Source organism: Camelus ferus, chromosome 13 (assembly GCF_009834535.1).
Source record: "Camelus ferus isolate YT-003-E chromosome 13, BCGSAC_Cfer_1.0, whole genome shotgun sequence".
NCBI classification, from domain to species: domain Eukaryota; kingdom Metazoa; phylum Chordata; class Mammalia; order Artiodactyla; family Camelidae; genus Camelus; species Camelus ferus.
Window position 1 is genome coordinate 18,350,205 of NC_045708.1, and position 18,805 is coordinate 18,369,009.

Below are 18,805 nucleotides of genomic sequence, written 5' to 3' on the forward strand. Positions count from 1 at the left end.
CATAAGCTTGGGGGCCCCTCTTCTTGAAGTAGGGGTCTTGAAGCACACTTTCTTTTGTGTTCCCCTTCCTCTATTTCCTCTTTTGAACAAGATCTCCTGTCCTAAAAATTAGATTCCTACCCCTTCCTCTATTTCCCCCTTCACCACATCCCCCAGAAAATTGCCCATATGCCTATACATTTAATTTGTGGGGTGTCTGCAATTCTTGAATGATCTGTGCAAAAATCCTGAAGAAGCTAAAAACTGTCCATCCCTTGTTCCCAATCTTCTGAGTCAAGACCGTTCCTTGATGTGATTCATGCCAAACAAACATACTGCTGTCTTTAGAATGGATTAAACCTACTTTAATCTCTAATCCTAGGGTAGAGAGAAGCAGTGAGGGGGCTTTCCATGTAGAAAGTGGGGTCGGGAGACCAAGAAAGGGAAGATGAATGTATATCCAAGTCACTCAGGAACTTTTATGCAGGTGCAAGAAACTTATGTCAAAGTGGCCACAAGATTGTTTAATAGGAGACGGACGAATGTAACTCCATGTTTACTGCTAGAAACCAAAGCTTTGTGTGAAATCTTAAATTTATGGGGAGGGAGGGAGGGTAGGAAAGCATATACCTGTCTGTTCTTTCCCTCGCCCATTCCCCTCATTCCTGAACTGTGGGAGACTAAGCCCCCTGGGCTTTGGCGACCCCATCTGGGGAGTGTTTATTTGATGGTTGATTTTGCTGTGCCAGGTACTTCCTTTCCCATTTGCTATCATTTTGTAACACATATGCTGACCCTTTTCCCCTTCCCTTCTCTTTCCCTGGGAAAATACAATGAATAAAGACATTGGTACTGAAACTGTCATCTCCTTGTTTGATATTTAGGGTGCTCTCCTCCCCCCATTATTCCCACCTTCTTGGATTGGGACTCAGAAGTTACAGAAGAACCATTAAGTTTCCTATTCAGCCATTTTGTCAGGAGTGAATTTTGAAAGTTTAGTTCTTTTAGTACCTCATTACAGTGGATTTTTGTTTCTAGTTAAGGCCTCTTGTCCTTTCCTTGGAAGCTGCCACATTCAAGAGGGGATTAAAGGCTTGGCATGCATAAGAATGGGGTTGCCTGTGCCACTGGCTGGGATGAAAGGATGGGGCCATAGTTTGGGGCATGAGACCCTAATAATACTTTGTCCCCTGCTCTTCAAAGCTCTTTACAAATCTTAATTAATTAACCCCGTGCAGCAACCCAGGGAAGGAAATATGTGGAACTGGGGAAATTGAGGCCAGTGGAGGTACACTGACTAGCTATAAACACATGTTAACATTTTGTTTGAACCCAAGTTTGCTAGCCTTCTAATGAACATTCATTGTATTTTTAAACACCTAGCTCCCCCTAAGGGAAGGAGGGTTTAAAAAAGACTTAATTGGAGGCATACCAATTGTTACACAAGGGGCAACGAAACATTAACAGAACAAGGCCAAGTTTCATACATCATTCCAAGGACTTCATACTAAAAGTCAAAGCTGACCAAGGAAGCTGCTAAAAGTAGCAAACTAATACTGGGCTTCAGTAAATGGTTTTCCTGCAAAATTGAAGTTATCAGCTAGGCAGAAACTTACCCAGATGCAAAGCAGAAAGGATGGAAAAGCTTAAGGCTATTCGTGGGTGGGTTACTCACCTCCAGAGGGCTTTCTCTGACGGTTTACTCTGTTAAAAGTAGCCCTTTCATCAGAAAGTGGAAAACCCAATGAATTGCGGGTCACCACAGCAGTATCTCTTCTTTGCCTTGTTTCCTTGATGAGGCTGCAACCCAAAGTAAGAAACTACAAGAAGGTTCTTTGAAAATGGCAATTATATTTCTTAATGTTGAGAAAACTAAACTCCCAATTTCTTTTGCGACTCAAATTCCTACAACCCTTTTCCTTAAAGGTCTGGTACAGAACGAATGCCTCTGATTTTTCTGTCAGGTCTTCCTGATATTTTAGAAGTCATTCTTAAGAGTTCTTTCTGGCCTTAACCCTTTTGAGTTCTTTGGGTATGTCCTGAGAATGCAAATCCTAAAATCTTGAGTGCTTTAAATCAACACAAAATACTGATATTAAATGCCTCTGTGAGACTGACTAGGGCTAAGAAATTCGCTAACGATTAAATCCTCTAAATAAAACAAAACAGTATAAAACCAGAATTTTTAAGACTTGCTCCAGAGTGCTAAAGCCAGTTCTTCGGCCTTCTGGCTAGGAGACGCCCCCCTACCCCTTTTCTCAACACTCCTAAACTGCCACCAGCAGCTGAGAGAAATCCCTGCATTTCTGAGGGGTTCCCCGAACTCTTGCCCTGTAACCTAACACGCCTGACGGTCTACAGACTTCTTGGCTCTCCCAGGTGGTCTGGACACCGCCTTCCCCTGCCGGGTCCCCAGCACGTGGCCCAGAGCCCTGACGCCCGCCACACCCAGTCACATGCTTTCCCCTTGGTCTCTTCTCCGCCCCGCCCCAACCCGGGAAAGCGAACCGCCCAGAATGCTTGCGCCACTCTGGCGCGCCACCCTCTGAGCGCGCAGGCGCAAACCCGGCCCTGCCCATTTGGTGAGGGGGCGTGTCACGGCGCCCAACGATGACGTGTTCTTCCAGCGCCACGTCGTGAAGAAGTGTCGGCGCACTGGAGCGGTTGGAAGGTGCTGGAGGAGCCTGTCAAGGTGCTGGGTTCAAGGTGTGAACCAGGAGGAGAGAGATGACTGAGCTAGCGGCAGCTGTGAGAGAGACAAAGGGGACAGTGGAAGAGACAAGTGAGGGAGTAAATAATTGAGAGACCTCTGAGGTAGGAGGTAACGGGTGCGACAACTGAAGGGGTTAGTGACCCGGAGCGCCGAAATGGGTGAAGATAGAGAAGGAAGAAGCGGTGAAGGATCAGGATGTAGGCACTACGATATGGCAGGAAGCCAGCTTAGATGTTCAGAAAAAGGCATTGCATATACTGAGGGAAAGGGGGTGGGAGCGGGGTCCACCAAGTAAGCAGAACCAAGGCATGGCCTCTGCCCTAAAGATCCCATTGGCTTATAAACTATGGGAAGTGAAAGACTAGAGGCTTAGACCATTGTCTTTGGATTCGAATGCTGGCTGCTCCCTACAGTTTTGGTGAATCTCTGCAAGTCAGCCATCGTTTGCAGGCCCTGGTGACCTCTAATTCTCTTTCTTGTTTATACAAGGTTGCCTGGCTGGTGTCTAATTGTCCTGTGCTTCTTCTGCTGGGGAAAGAACTATGTCATGGATCAAGGAAGGAGAGTTGTCATTTTGGGAGCGGTTCTGTGCCAACATCATAAAGGTGAGCAGTGACCCACAGCACCAGTTTGCCTTGGGTCAGTTGGGTAATCTGTCAAAACCTGTTATTAAGATTGAGTAACCTATGATGTTTACGGATTTGTGATAAACTTTAGCAGTGGAATCAAAGAGTCATAGAATTGCAGGTAAATTTCAGGTCTGCATTTCTGGCAGATTATTGTTCTAACTCTTAAATTTTCAGGAAGCCCAGAACCTCCTAATATCATTAGGCAGCATAGACTGTTAGATCTTCTTTATAGAGAACTGAAATTTGTTTCCCTAGAACTTTGATCTATTATTCTTAGTACTGTCCTCTAAGTTTAGATAAAATAATTCATCTTTAATGTGGCAGTAGAGCATAATGGTTAAGAATTTGGTTTTGGAGGCAAACATGAATGAAAGTCCTATCCTATCATTTATTAACCATGTGACTTTACATGGTAGTTTTGAGGGTTAAGTGAAACTACATAGAAAGCACTCAGCACAGTGTCTAGCAGTTCTTAATTACTATTACTGGGGCTGTCTTTCAACCATTTGAAGACTACAGTCACTCTGTTTACTACACTCCCTCTGGTTCCCCAGCTCTTCCTTCAGCTTTTTCTCTAGGAATGACAACAATGTTATATCCTGTTTATGAAAGGTTTGAGATTGGAGCCAGTCAGCTTGGTTTTATTTTTCAGCCACAGGCTGTCAAGCAGCGGGTAGCAGTAAATTTATGAGTCAGTAAGTCTTGTACACACACACACACACACACACACACACACTCACACACACACACTCACACTCACACTCACTCACTCACTCACTCACACATAAATGCCAAGTAATCTCAGGCAGGCCAGGAAATGGAAATAATCTCAGGGAACCACTGCATCGTGTGTTGGGAAGAACAAGCTGCATGACTTGACTAGAATTTTTTTTTTTTAATGTCTACGTATAGGGGACAAAAATAGAAAATGTTAGAGAGGAGCGGGGGAAGCGGTCTATGAAGAGCCCCTCAAGTTGACAGAAAATAGGCTAAGGAGTGGTTTTGCTATGATACACAACAAAATGCTGCTCTAAGCCAGATAAGTTTTGTTTGCCCCAAAATGTCTTTTTTGTTTGTTTTGAAATGGCTCCTGACACTTGAATTTTTATAAAAATCCTGACTGGCTTGTCTTGTAAAGTAAGAGGATCCAGCAACATTAGGCCCTTATCCCTGTGTGGCAGGACTTGGATAAAACTGAGGAATGGATGCTTCTTTTATGTAAAGGATGTCCTCTACATTTGACTACACCCATCATTATCCTTCCTGTGCCTTCCATTTGGAGGCTAATGAAACCAAGGTGGTAGTTAAGGTGATATGCTTAAGAGGTGAGCTCTGAAGGAATACAGACCTCAGTTTGAATCCCCACTTTGCCTCTCCTTGGCTATGTGACTTATGCAAGTCACTTGACCTCTCTGAGCCTCAGTTTTTTCACCTGTAAAAATGAAAATAATATTAATCTTTGTATGATAAAAATCTAAGATGAAATGTAAAAAGCTCAGCATAGTACTTGACATGTAGTAAGTGCTCAATAAACATATAAATAAAAACAAATAAAAGTGCTTAATAACTATATATTGAGCTAGAAGTGCAAAATACCCAATTCCCTTCCTCAGGGCTTTTATCATATAGGTCAAGCCTATAAGCTTGGGGTATTGTCTCCCTTTCTCCCTGAAGAGCATGTGATATGTTCGTTTGTCTTCTTACTTCACAGGCAGGCCCAATGCCCAAACACATTGCATTTATAATGGATGGGAACCGTCGCTATGCCAAGAAGTGCCAAGTAGAACGGCAGGAGGGCCACTCACAGGGCTTCAACAAACTCGCTGAGGTAGATTGGGCAGGAGAACCCCCGGTGAATGGTCTGTGGAGAATTGGATTATAGCTAGAAAACCAGGCCCTGTATTTGCTGAGGTTTGAGAGTGTTGTTTTTGGGGTTTTTTTTTTAATGGTTGTTTATCTGTTTTATTGCTTGTTTGCTAGCTATTGGTTTGATGTCAACATTAACAAAAAATTGAGTCATCCAGTGAATCATCACAAAAGATTAGAAGTAAGAACAAAATTGTCTTCTCTTACCACTGTAATCAACAGTTTATGTTTTTCTGTGCCTCATCCCAGTCCTTATATGTTGAACATCACTTAACATTTATAAAATTACATCTAGAGCTTTGATAACCTTATTTTTACTTGACATTTTGGCAAGCATTTTTCTAGGTTGATACATAGCCTTTTCAACTATGTTTTAATGGTTGTAGAATATTAGGTCCTGAGGATCTGGCATAGTTTGTTTAGCTGCTCCGCTATTGTTGGACATTATAAGTGGTACTATTTTAGAATTAATTCTTGAATGTGCCATTTTGAGAGCAATGGTAGAGGGTGACGACCCATCCTGAGGCTGAGGCATTTCTCAGGACACAGGCCTTTACTTCTTAAACTAAGAAAAGTGCCACATAAACCAGGTCATCACTCCAAGCAAAGGTCATCAACATTCTATGGTTTCAATACACACTGCAAATCGGGGAACATTAAATTTAACAGTAACAGTGAAATATGTCAATCTTCGTGAAACTAACTTTAACAAGAATGGAAATACAATCTGTAGCCCACAGATCTCAGCTTCCTGGCATAAGAGCACGGCCTGAATCCAGGACAGTGATCTTTTTTGCCTTGAGTGAGTGGCTGTAGGGTTCTCTCCTTCACTCTATGGAGGTCTTTAGTTTTGTTGACTTCACTTTCTCTTTCATTAATAAGAGGCAGGTTTTGCCTAGTGCTTAAGCTCTATAGTCATTCAGAGCTCATTGACACCCCTGTTCTACCATTTCCTGGCTCTATGACCTGCTGCAAATGACATACCTTTCCTTTGCCTCAGTTTCTTCCTCTGTAAAATGGGGAGATTATATGAAGATTAAACAAGATGGCACAAGGAAAAGTATGTGGCACAAGACCTGTCATAAAGGAAGTACTCAAAAAATTAAAGCTATTGTTATTTTAGCATATGTACTGACTGAAGTCAGTGGTGGGTTCCAACCCAGATGTATCCTCCAAGTTGGCTGCCTGGTAAGATCTGCAGGGCCCAAGCCTATTCGAGTGTCAGGTTCTCACTGGTTATTTTCCTAAGGTGGCAATGAATTGTTTGGGGTGTCTATCTGCTAAGGGATTAGAAAGGCAGCTCTTCAGCTTTGTTTCTTCAGTTCTGTTTGAATGTCTTCTATCCCCAACCTTTATCCTCCAGGCTCCCCATCTCAACAGTTATTTTCAGCTCTAGTTTGTTCTCTACCTTTAGTGATACTGGATTAGACCAGTACCAGAGAACCAAGTTTGAGTTTGAGTTTCACTTCTTTTTTCATTGAGGTATAATATCATACAGGGGAATGCACAGATTTTGGGTTTTGACAGTTACATTTCCATCTGTCTAGAAAGTTCCTCTGTTCCCCTTCCCAGTCAAACCCTGTCCTATCTCTTCCCCTCTCCAGACAACCACTGTTCTGATTTTTGTCACTATAGATGAGTTTTTGCTGTTCTAGAACTTCATATAATGGATCCATAAAGTAAAGCTGTGAACTTTTGACACATTTCTTTAGCTTTCTGAGCCTCAGTTTTATCATCTATAAAGTAGGCATGAAAACAATAATGCCTTTCTCAAGAGGTTGTCTGAAGAATTAAATGAAATAATATATGTGACCCTTTACAGACTTAAATACTGCACAGCTATGCAATTGTTGCTTTTATTCTTATAACTCATTGGTCTTTCAGTCTACTGGAATAATGATGTTATGCTGTGAGTAATAATACCTTGTGTTTTTATATTGTTCTTTAGCCACCTTCTGAGGGATGGATTGTGATCCCATTTTTACAGATAAGGAGACTTAGGCCCTGAGGTTAAATGATATGCCTGTAGTCACATAGCAAGTGCATGATAGAGTCAGGGACTATGACCTAGATCTTTACTCTCTCTGTGAAGAGTTCTTTCTAGTAAAACCACAACAGTATCAGCATGGTAGTACTCATTAAGTCCACATTATTCAGTTTCTCAAGTGGTGGCTTTTTGCTTATTTGTTTCATTATTCTGACAGAAGTATTGGTATTATCCTAGCTTTACCCATTTTGGGGAGGAGAAAAGTCTGTCTCTCACTGAATTGGGGCTGAGGCATCTCCCGTTCCCCTTCTTGCTCTTGCTTATACCCTAGCTCCTTGCCTTCTCCCTTCTCAGACTCTGCGTTGGTGTTTGAACCTGGGCGTCCTAGAGGTGACGGTCTACGCGTTCAGCATTGAGAACTTCAAACGCTCCAAGAGTGAGGTAGACGGGCTAATGGATCTGGCCCGGCAGAAGTTCAGCCGCTTGATGGAAGAACAGTAAGATGCTGTCAGAGGGGCGAGCGTGTTCTTCCACCACCTCCAGCCTTACCCTAACTCACTTCTCTGAGGTTCATTTAAGGGACTCTAACCCCTTCTACTGTTAGTCAGACCTCTTCAGTGGCAAATATGGCAAGCTAGTTTTTCTTTTCATTTTTCTTTCTTTTTTTTAAGGGGGCATTTGTTTGAGAATATAGAAGTATTTCACAGAATTCAAGGACAAGTACAGCCAGCCTCAGGCAAAACTGAAGCCAGGAACTGAAATCAATTAGGTGGAGCCTCCTCATACATTTACTTCTCTCTGTGGACTAGCTTTGTCTCCTTCAAGAGAGCAGCCCAAACCAGAATGAACTAAAACCCTTAATTGGCCCACCTTAGATCAGATTTCTACCCTAGGACCAGTAAACTGTGACCAGAGGAATAGAGCAAGAGAAACTTCGAAAAACTCATTTTCTGCTCTGCAGTCATCCCTAAAAATCTACTGTGCTTCCCTGCATATTCACTTGGAAGGGACAGAATGATGCATAAGAGGTCTTGATGGGGACGAATCTTAGCTGTTACTAAGTTTAAGCTTAACTTAAGGTACAAAGCCAGAACGAGGATAGGGGAAGTTTGATGGAAATTGTTTGCTTCAAAGTATGGAATCTTCTTGAGTCAGGACTGCCCCAAAGTCTTCATTACAACCATTCTCTGCCCAGCTCCTCCCATGCCAGGATCAGGAAGATGAGAGAACAGAGATCTTAGAACTCTAGCAGAGCTGGGCCTAGACTAGTTCTGTTATTTCTGTCCCTGTGTGGGTCAGGGTCAGGGAAGCGTAGCCAGTCTTCTCTCTGTCCATATTAGGATGATGAGACTATGGGCCACAGACATTACTCCCTCCTGTGTGGCTCAGAGTTCACACTCAAGGGGTCGGGGATGGACATAATGGGGGCACATTCCACATATTCAAATTCTTCTGTACTTCACACTAATTTTACCTTTGTTAAGTGCTTATACTATGTGCCAGGCCCTGAGCCTAACATGTATTCTCATTTAACATTCACAATATCCTGTGAGAAAAATATTATTATCCCAATTGTAGAGAGGAGGAAAGTAAAAACTAGAGAAGTTTAGGTGTGTATCCTGGGTCACACAGCTGTCAGACAGACAGGATCTTTCTGACTCTAGAGCTGAGCTGGTGTCTACTATGCTGTACTCCAAGAGGCAGGAGGCAATCTTACAGTCCCTGAACAATCAAAATGCATGGCAACAGAGGTGCTACTGAGATTGTTCTAATCAAGTCAGTAGTAGAGAAAATGTTCTTAGGTTATGAAGTCCTGGACAGAGTGAGAAGAAACTTTAGTGGTGGTTTTCCAACAATGTGCCACAGAACCCCAGAGTTCTGAGGAATGGTCATGCAAAGAACCCAGAGGGAATAGGGTGTACAGTGCTGGTTTGCATTTATCTGTTTTATATATTGGGTTTCTGTTTAAGATTTGGTTTGAAGAAAGAGTTGTTTGGCTAGATGAAGTTTGGAAAACCACTGACCTAGTTCGGTTTCATCCATTGGAAAACTAACCCTGGTGAAGAGAAGAGAAAGACTTGCCCATGGTCACACAGCAAGCTAGTGGCCGAGTCAGGCTGTGAACCCAGGTCTCCTGGCTCCTCTCCAGGGTTTTTGAAGCTCCTTCTCTATAGACCTCACTCAAGTCCTGCGCCTGATGTCTAAAATAAACACTTTCATGTACTTTGTCTCACTTAACACAAGCCAGTGAGGATAGCATGGCAGGGATGGTTATCACTCCCAGTTACAAGGTAAGAGGAACTGAGGCCCAGAGAGGCTAAGTGAGTATTCAAGGTCAGCTAGTAAGCAGTGGCACTAGGGCTTGAAACTGGGTGTTCTCATTCAAATGTTGCCTTGATTAGAGTATCCGTTTGTCTACTATAACTCCAGTAGACTCTCAGACCTGATGATTAGATCTTGCTTCACCCTTGTGGTTGAGGGTTATAGTGTGGATGGGCTGCGAGTGCAGCCTTCAGCTCTGGATCAGGGTTCTCTAGGACCTGCCAGATGCCCCTGCCCCACAGTATACTTCTTGTTATGAAGCTCCCATTTTCAAAACATTAGTCGTTCAGTTTCTCCATAGCATTCCCAGGTGAGGGAAGCTGGCTGGGTAACAGTGAGTTCATGGTCACTGAGCAGAGTTTGAGAATTATTACATGGAGGCAGTGTAATGTTGAATTAAAAAGACAGGCCATGGAACCAGACTCCCTAGGTTCAGTTTCTGGCTTTCTACTCACCAGCTGTCTGAGTACAAAAGTAACCAATAATATAACTCCTGCCCTTGAGGAGTTTATTCACCTGTCAAGATGGGACAAACGTAGTACAGAATATGAAAAAGCAACTTGGCAACAAGGACACACAAGGTTGTGTAATATGTAGTAAAGAGTTTAGGTTCTCAAATCAGACAGACCTGGGTTTCAGTCCTTACACAGCACTTGATGGCTGTATGACCTTGGGCAATACCTATCTGACTATTCTGTTGGAGTCTCAGTTTCTTACTATAGAAAAGGGAATGTAGGAAACTCCTTTCAGAGTTGTTGAGGGTATGCAGTGAAATAATACATGTAGAATAGTGCCTGACACACAGGAAAACACTCAAAAACTGGTAGTTGAGTATCATCTAAGCACCTTGCTCTCTCCAGCTCAGCAGGCGCTCTGTCCCATCTCCCAACCCTGCCTCCTTTCTGCCCTGATCAGGGAGAAACTGCAGAAGCATGGGGTATGTATCCGGGTCCTGGGTGATCTGCATTTGTTGCCCTTGGATCTTCAGGAGCTGATTGCACAGGCTGTGCAGGCCACCAAGAACTATAACAAGTAAGTTTTCAGATTTCCCCTCAGGGACCTGTATCAATCTTTGACTCCCTGCCAGCTTTAGGAAGACTTCCTGGGCTTTCCTTGGTCTGCATTTGGTGTAAGAAGTAATGAAAAGGTGGTTTTGAATGCTTAGAGACTTTCTCCTCCATCTGCAGGGCAGACCAGAGATGGCTCTGCAATACCATGTTACATGTGTATATACTCACACATACAGTTTCTCATCTTTCTGCTTTATGTGCCTACTCCCCCAAACATGTGTATTTTAATATATAAATATATGTGTGTATTTTTTTTTGTAATTGACAGAAGATGGAGTGGGAATGCAGCAGACTTTATCCCTGTCTCTGAAGACAGATCCTTAAAGGAATTATTTTTCTGTCCCACTCCTTTAACCAGTGGTTGGGATGACCTTGGGAAGATGTGCAGATGCAAAGGGGAACAGAATTCAATAATCCAAACTTCATTATAGGTGGCTTAGGCATATAATGTACATTTGGCAGTAGATTTGTTCCACATCAAATTTCTTTCCTGTTCTCCTTTGCATGTGCTAATTCACAGTGAGTTCACAACCTCTGAAAGCTGGGTGTTAGCAGAAGGGAAGAGGATTAGGAGGGTAATAAGGGTCAATTAGTATTTTTCTTATTACAAAACTAATATTTTTTTTTCCAAGAAAACTTGGAAAACGTAAAAAATTCATAATCTCACCTTTCAGAGATATCCATGATTAACATTTGGTGTGTGTTTGTTCTGCCACAGAAGGGGTGCTCTGTAATCATTGACTCACTTGTTAGTCCCTGTCCCCCTTTGGTAAATTATTCTGTTCTTCCCTTCTCAGGTGTTTCCTGAATGTCTGCTTTGCATACACATCCCGCCATGAGATCAGCAATGCTGTCAGAGAGATGGCCTGGGGAGTAGAGCAAGGCCTGCTGGATCCCAGGTATCCACAGTTGTTCAGCATGGTAACTGATAGCGGAAACGAGCATGCTCCAAACCATAAAATCCCTTCTAAGTCCTGTACTTGGGCCAGAAGTCAAATCAGGAATGAATGTGGAAAGATTTGTGTGTGTGTGTGTGGGGGGTCCCCCACACTTAGTGCCTCGGAATGGCTGTAGCCTGCTTCGGAATTTCTCTGCATTCACCACTCACCGAGAAGCCCCAGAAAAACAGTATACCAGGTAGCAACTGTGTGACATTCAATAAAAAATGATGCCCTCCTGGCCCCTTGGCAGAATTTTTCTAATGATTTTTCAGGAATGCAGCTTTTGAGGGGTTTAGTCCTTTAGGCCTCGCATTGCAGTTTCATGCAAGATTCAGATATTTTTCAAAAAGGAAGTTGTTAATTATTAGCAACATAGTGGAATAATCGGAACTTAGGAGAGACTTTAGAAGCCATCTGTCTACTCAGTCCCTCTCCTGTCATTATTAGTGTAACCTTTGGTAATAATACTAGTAAACTAACAACACCAGTAGTAAAATAATAGTAGCAAAAAATAACCCAGGCAGTGTGTTATGTTCTGTATTAAGTCATTATTCTCATGTGTAAAAGATTCAAGTCTTTTCTCCCTTTCACAGTTGAGAAAACTGAGCTTACATTGAAATGACTTTCCCAAGTTCATTCTGCTAGTAAGTGCCAGAGCTGGGCTTCATATTAAAAACTGTCTGATTCCAGTCTACTTTTTTTTAATTCCCTTTATTCTTTTTTAAAATGTTTTATTTATTTGGAGGGGGGGTAATTAGGTTTATTTGTTTATTTATTGATTTTTAATGGAGGTACTGGGGATTGAAACCAGGATTACCACTGAGCTATACCCTCCCCACCCCATACCCCGATTCCAGAGTTTTTGCCTTGAATTTTATTATATGGGATCTTGGGACCCAGGAATTTTTCTGATTCCCTTCCAGGGTATAATTTGATTTTCCTAGGAAACTAAATTAAAAATCAAGAAGTTTTTTCAATGAGAATGAAAATAAGAAGAAAAGCAGACAGTTTTTAAAGCTATTTTATAAATCCCTCTCCTCCAACAGCAGGGTGATCTTTTTGTGCCAGATAGTTTATTCATTTAATCAATCATTTATTCATTTAGCAAATATTTTTTAAGTGCCAGCTAAATGCCAGGCACATTGCTGCACATACGTGTAAGAACAAAAACACATTATTTCCTGCTTTCATGGAGCTCTAGTAAGGGAAATAAACATTAATCAAGATTACACAAATTGGCATAAAATTATAATGATGATAAGTGTGATAAAGGCATTGGTGCATGGTACAACAAGAATTTATAATAAAAGGAGTGGACCTGGTAGGGAGGGCTCCCCAAAGGAAATGATAAGTGACCTAAGAAGTAGGGGAGGATAAGTAATAACTGGGGAAAGAGGCAGTAGAATGAGGAGCTTGTTGGTTGCACAAAGATTGTTGGAATAATTCAAGTAGAGAGTATTTGGAAGGGAGCTTGGATTATGGTGGTGATGGTAGAATAAACCAAATAGACTGTATCAGGAACTACAAAGCAGATAAAACCGGAGGACTTGATGGACTGACTCTGGGGAAAGGATGTATTATGAGTGACTCCAGGGTTTTTTACTTATAAAAGAGTGGATAGTGGTGCCCTTCACTGTGCCAAGAACCCTAAGAGGATGCAGTTTGAAGAGGAAGGTCAGGAGTTTGGTTTGGGATATACTGTAGATGTTGAAATTAGATATAAGTTCAGTAGTTGAAAGGGGAGGTTGGGGTATCAGTGTGGAGATCATCTGTATTTAGGTGGTAACTGAAGCTAAGGGAAGGCATGAGGAATCTAAGGAGAGCCTGGAGTGAGAAGAAGAGAGGGCCTAGGATGAAGTTTTGAGAAACTCAAAAGTTTTACTGGCTAGGTTGAGGAAAATGAGCCTTAAGGAAAAAAGATAATGAACAACCAGAAAGGTAGAAAGAAAACCAGGACTGCCAGTATTACAGAAGCCAAGAAGAAAGGGCATTGGTTGATGCAGGTGGGGTGGGGCATGGGCATTGCTGGAAGCAAGTGTCAAAAGCTGTAGAGAGATCAGTTAATATGCGTATTGAAAATTAGCTATGGGGGAAAAAATTAAGATTTTGGTTAGGTTGGCAGCATGGGAGCTGGGCAGGAAGATGAGATATAAGGAGATGAGAGATGTATAAGTAGATGCAAGTTATTGGTGATTTTCGAATTCTTGGCTTGTAGGATGATTTCATAGTTGCTCATTATATTTTTAGTGCTTTACAATTAATGTTTTATATAATTTTTGTATAAATTAACTAATATAGTTAAAATAATAGGGGGAAAATATTTATGCTAAAAAGAAAGAAAGCTATGTTGCAAGCACATTTAATATACATTCATGCCTGGGACTAGTGTGATTTATACTCATACCACATTGCAGTGGCCACTGACCTTTATCTCCTGCTTCTTTCCCAGCAAGTTTTCTCATACCCATTTTCTCTGCCCTGTGTGGTTTAGTAACTTGCCTGTGTGGAGTTAGTCATGCAGACATACATGGGCTGGGCAGGTTACTAAGGTAAGAAGGCTGATGTCTCAACCCATCTGCTGTGGAAGCTTGGTGCTCAGCTCAGACTGGGCTAATCAAGGCCCCAAACAGGGCTCCTTACATTATTTGATTTTAGACAAATCCGTATTTATAACAGTCGGTGAGTTAATTACAATCCTTCCCATAACTGGAATTTTTCTGTTCTCTCATCACTATCTAATAACTCTTCATTTTTCTTTCTTCCAGGGTATTTTTTTCTAGCAGTTGAATTAATAGATTGTTTTTGAGTCTGGAATTATAGAAGAAGGAATTGGATTGAGTCTGGAATTATAGAAGGAGGGATTAAGTTGAGTTAATAAACTCTCTTGAGCAGGTCTTCACCTTCCCTATAGACTTCTGCCTTCCTCTTAAAACAGTAATAATGATGTTAATAATAATGGCTAATATTTACTAAGCATTTACTCTGTGCCAGGAACTTGCTAAGTATTCCACGTGCATTATTTCATTTAATCCTTAGACCCTTTGCGGTAGATACTGTTTTTATCTTCATTTTAAAGACGAGACTCCTAAGACACAGCAAGGTTAAATAACTAGTCCAAGTTCGCATAGTTGACCAGGATTTCCAGCCTGGCTCCAGGGCCTGTGCTCTCATTCACTGTAGTATACTGACTACCTTATAGGACGATTGAAATGAATAATAACACAGTATAAAAATCAGTAACTAATATTTATCATCTTATTATGAGGCAGGCGCAAGGCTGAGAGCTTAATCATGCATATTCTCATCTGATTTTCATAAGATAGTGAGTATTTGTCCCATTTTATAAGACCGGTTAACTAAGATTTAAAGATTTAAAGACCTGCCCAAAGTCAAATAAGCTAGTAAGTGGAATAGCCTGGACTCCAGCTCAGGTGCATCTACCTCGAAAGCCTATGTACTTCACCATCTTCTTTATAAATTGAATGCCAGAGAAATGTGTTATGTTGTTATCACAGGGCACATTTCTGTGTATCTTTGTACCTTCTAGAAAGGATCTGTCTTTCCAAGACAGTCCTGGGAACACACCGACATGTTCTTACTCTCCCTTACACTGTTGCCAGGTCTCCCTTCCCAAAGTTGTTGCCATATCTCCATTATAGGTTTTAATTGATTTTATTTTAGGTTGGCCATTTCCTGGGAGGAGCTATTATCTTGTTGAATGCTTGTATCTCTCCAGAAGATGCATTTTTAAAAAATTGTGATAAGATACATATAACGTAAATTATACTATTTTAACCATTTTAAAGTATACATTTCAGTGGCATAAAGTATGTTCAGAATGTTATGTAATCATCACCACTATCTATTCCAGAACTTTTTCATTATCCCAAATAGAAATACTTCTTTTAAAAAGAATACAACCTCCCTCCAATACATACACACTTTTATAATTATAAAGGTCATTTGTGTTCATTAGAGATAATTTGCAGGCTGTATAAAAATGAAAAATTAAATCTCCCAGGATTCTATCCTCAGCAACAGCCCTGGTAACACTTTTGATTTTAGGTATTTCCTTCCAGCTCTTCCTGTGTGGCTGTATATGTGTGTGTGTGTGTGTTTAATTACTGTGTTGATTTTTCCCATCAAGTTGTGACAATGTCTGTTACCTGTGTTTGGATTCTAGGTTGTTAAGAAAGTACATAGTCAAAGACTTTCTTTAGCCTGTATGTATTCAGTTTCATAAAACCAATATGTATTTATTTCTGAGATCTATTTTTAATGGTTCATTCATTAATTTATTCAAACATATATTGAGTCTTTTTCTGTCCCAGGAAGGTCCTACAGTGAAAGAACAGGATAAGGGTTTGCCGTCAAGCATCTCACAGTCTGATCTGTGTACACTAATAAGTAGTCCATGATGCCATGTAACACAGTAAGGGATATGATATATAGGGTACAGAGCAGGTACTGAAAAAAGTGGTCATCAGCTATGGTTGGGAGTTAAGCCAGCGTCATTTTTTAAAACACAAATCCAATTATGACATAAATATTTATAACAGAAAAAAATCACACTGTGAACAGTTAATAACCTGAATCATGCTTTGTTCGCTTAATGTTGTAATGTGAGCACTTTTCCATGTTCCATGTTTTAATAATTCTTCACATCATTATTTTTAATGGCTACAGAATATATCTTGCTTTAATTTCCTTAACTGTTTTGCTATTGGTTATGTAGGCTGTTTCTTTCTTTTTTTCATTTTTCAGTTTTATTAGGTAGAATTGTTACAATTTGACTGCACATATACAATATATTGCATATAAATACATATATACAGTATACTGCACATTTTTAAAAATTTATGTATATGTACTATTCATTGTTTCTAAGAACGTTTAGAGCTTTAGCTTTCTTACATAGTTAACAAAGGAATAAAGTCAATGGCAAAATAAGAATTCAGAAAGATACATACATCCCTCTATTAACAGCAACATTCTTTCTAATTGCCAAGATATGGAAGCATCCTAAGTGCACATCAATAGATGAATGGATAAAGAAGATGCAGCATATATATGTAATGGAATACAACTCACCCATACGAAGTATATTTTGCCATTTGCAGCCCTTCCTTTGCTTTTTTTTTTTTTTTTTTTCTTTATGCAGGCTGTTTCTAATTACTTCTTATTACAAATAGGGCTACAATGAAATATATAACCTTAACTGTTGTCTGCATTTTGGATTGTTTCTTTGGGATCTGGGTCTGGATGTGTTCATTTCACCTCATTCTTGCCAAGATTTTTTTTTTAATGTAGACTTCTAATTTTTAGGTGAAAATTGGTATTTTACTTTTATGTAACAGAAATTATTTCTTAGAAGTTTTCACTTAGACAGCTAATGCTGTTTAGTTGGTAGATTTTTGTTGGCCAAAGCACAGGTGTTTTATTTTCAATTTGTCAGTTTTATCTTTACCCACTTAGAGTTATCTCCTTTTCAAAAAGAATTCTGCCCACTGCATGAAGTAGATAGAACAAACTTTTTGCAGGAACATTTGAAATTCAGAGTGGTTAAGCGGGGTTCCAAAGTCCCATAGCAAAGTGATGGGTCTGGAGATAATTTTTATTTTCCTTATTTATATAGCACTTTATAGTTCCCAAGTACACTCAAATCAATTATTTCATTTGATTTGACCCTCACAATAACCTATAAGTAGATAGGACAAATGTGCCCATTTCAAAAATAAGGGAGCTGAGAAATTATGTTGATTACACAGAGTTTTACATTTCTTATTAAGAGAATTAAGACCGTTCTGCCAAGACAAGACTCAGATTATCAGGGAAATCTGAACCAGATTCTTATTGCCCAGTCATAAGTGAGTATTGTTTCTCATGTGGTAGTACAGAAAATAAAGCTTCCTCTGTGGTTTGCAAACAGATAACTGAGAGATGGTGTAACCTACCCAAAGGCACGGCTAATGAGTGTAGAGCCTTGTTTGGAACACTCAGCCCAGATCTGTCTGCTTTTTTTTTTACTGTGCTCCCAGAATAATGTTCCCACCAAGAAATTTTCTTCTAGGCCCTTCCCAAGATGCATTTCTTACTACTTGGAGATTCCAAATTCTGCCTCTGGGTACTTGGTAGGATTGATAAACAGTGTTCTTGGAACCACCAGATACCAGTCTTGCAAATACCACCTTTCCATGGATACGAAGGTTTAAAAGAAGGTTCAAATAAATGCTGCCAGTCCCCATTCTTCCTTCATTCCATCTTCTTTATGAGTGTCTGCTTGAGCGAGTAGCTCTTAACGCACACAGGAGGGATGATCATTTTGCTGTTTTTTTAAATCCTAAGTAAAGTGGATTTTTGCAGTGTTTCAGGGTCAATATAACTTAAATTTAAGGTTTTAAAAATATTTTTTATAGTAAATTCAAACAATAATGGAAATACATGAAATAAAAAGAGATGGTTTTCCTTTGCTTCTCCAACCTTCCAGGGATAATCACTGTTAGTAGTATGGTGTATGTCTTTCTAGACTACATGAATTCACGTGTGTGAGTATTGAGTTTGTGTGTATATTTTCCACACTGTATTTTTCTGAAACTTGCTGCTTTTTCATTTAATATTAGATCTTAGACATCTTTCCAAATCAGAGCATTTAGATTTATCTTTATTAAAAACCAGTTGCATAGTACTTCATTAAATTGCAGGGTCTTAGGGTGTATGCATTTTAAAAACAAGATGTTCTAAGTGAAGGGTAACACATGTTCTAGTGGGTGCATCTTGTTTTAGGCCTGCTACTAAAATGACTGGGCAAATTACTCATCTTCTTTGAGCCTCAGTTTCCTTGTCTATAAAGTGAGGATCAAAATACCTTATGTAGTGTGAGAATTAAAGTCATTCATTAATTTATCAAGCATTTGTTGAGGGCCTTCTGCATACCAGGTAGTATTGCCCAATGTATTTCATGGTGTTCTATAAACTGGGAAGTCTTATATAAGGAAGTTCACCATGAGAATAATCCAAAAAGAGATATGTGCTTATCTTTGTCTCTTCCTCACTCACCTTAGTGATGTCTCTGAGTCTCTGCTCGATAAGTGCCTCTATACCAACCACTCTCCTCATCCTGACATCCTGATCCGGACTTCTGGGGAAGTGAGGCTCAGCGACTTCCTCCTCTGGCAGGTAGGTAGTTTCCAACCACTGTTCTGTTTGTGTCAGAACTGAAAACTGTGACTGCACCCATAGAAGATTGGAGGGGGAGCTAAAATCCAGAGAAATGTCTCCAGACTATGCCTGGTAACATT

The 18,805-nt window shown here is 40.4% G+C and overlaps 1 protein-coding gene and 1 long non-coding RNA gene across 5 annotated transcripts in view; one reads left to right on the forward strand and one right to left on the reverse strand.

The window, feature by feature from the left end:
• The first annotated feature begins 2,559 nt into the window (after nucleotides 1-2,559).
• The window catches only part of DHDDS (dehydrodolichyl diphosphate synthase subunit), a 28,231-nt gene continuing 11,985 nt past the window's right edge, over nucleotides 2,560-18,805 (forward strand). For 2 of the 4 annotated variants that reach the window (XM_032495574.1, XM_006189484.3), the window contains exons 1-7: nucleotides 2,560-2,685; nucleotides 3,182-3,297; nucleotides 5,033-5,149; nucleotides 7,529-7,671; nucleotides 10,412-10,528; nucleotides 11,364-11,465; nucleotides 18,569-18,683. In XM_032495574.1, coding sequence (XP_032351465.1) covers nucleotides 3,235-3,297; nucleotides 5,033-5,149; nucleotides 7,529-7,671; nucleotides 10,412-10,528; nucleotides 11,364-11,465; nucleotides 18,569-18,683 — 657 coding nt within the window. In that variant the 5' untranslated portion in view covers nucleotides 2,560-2,685; nucleotides 3,182-3,234. Of the gene's footprint in view, nucleotides 2,686-2,772; nucleotides 2,794-3,181; nucleotides 3,298-5,032; nucleotides 5,150-7,528; nucleotides 7,672-10,411; nucleotides 10,529-11,363; nucleotides 11,466-18,568; nucleotides 18,684-18,805 lie in introns of those variants that run through there. The other 2 variants (XM_032495575.1, XM_006189485.3) reach the window with 2 other exon arrangements.
• The window catches only part of LOC116668312, a 57,539-nt gene continuing 41,335 nt past the window's right edge, over nucleotides 2,602-18,805 (reverse strand). The window contains exons 2-3 of the long non-coding RNA XR_004325439.1: nucleotides 4,670-4,753; nucleotides 2,602-2,725 (exon numbers count right to left, since the gene is read on the reverse strand). This is a non-coding gene — a long non-coding RNA (uncharacterized LOC116668312). The remainder of the gene's footprint in view (nucleotides 2,726-4,669; nucleotides 4,754-18,805) is intronic.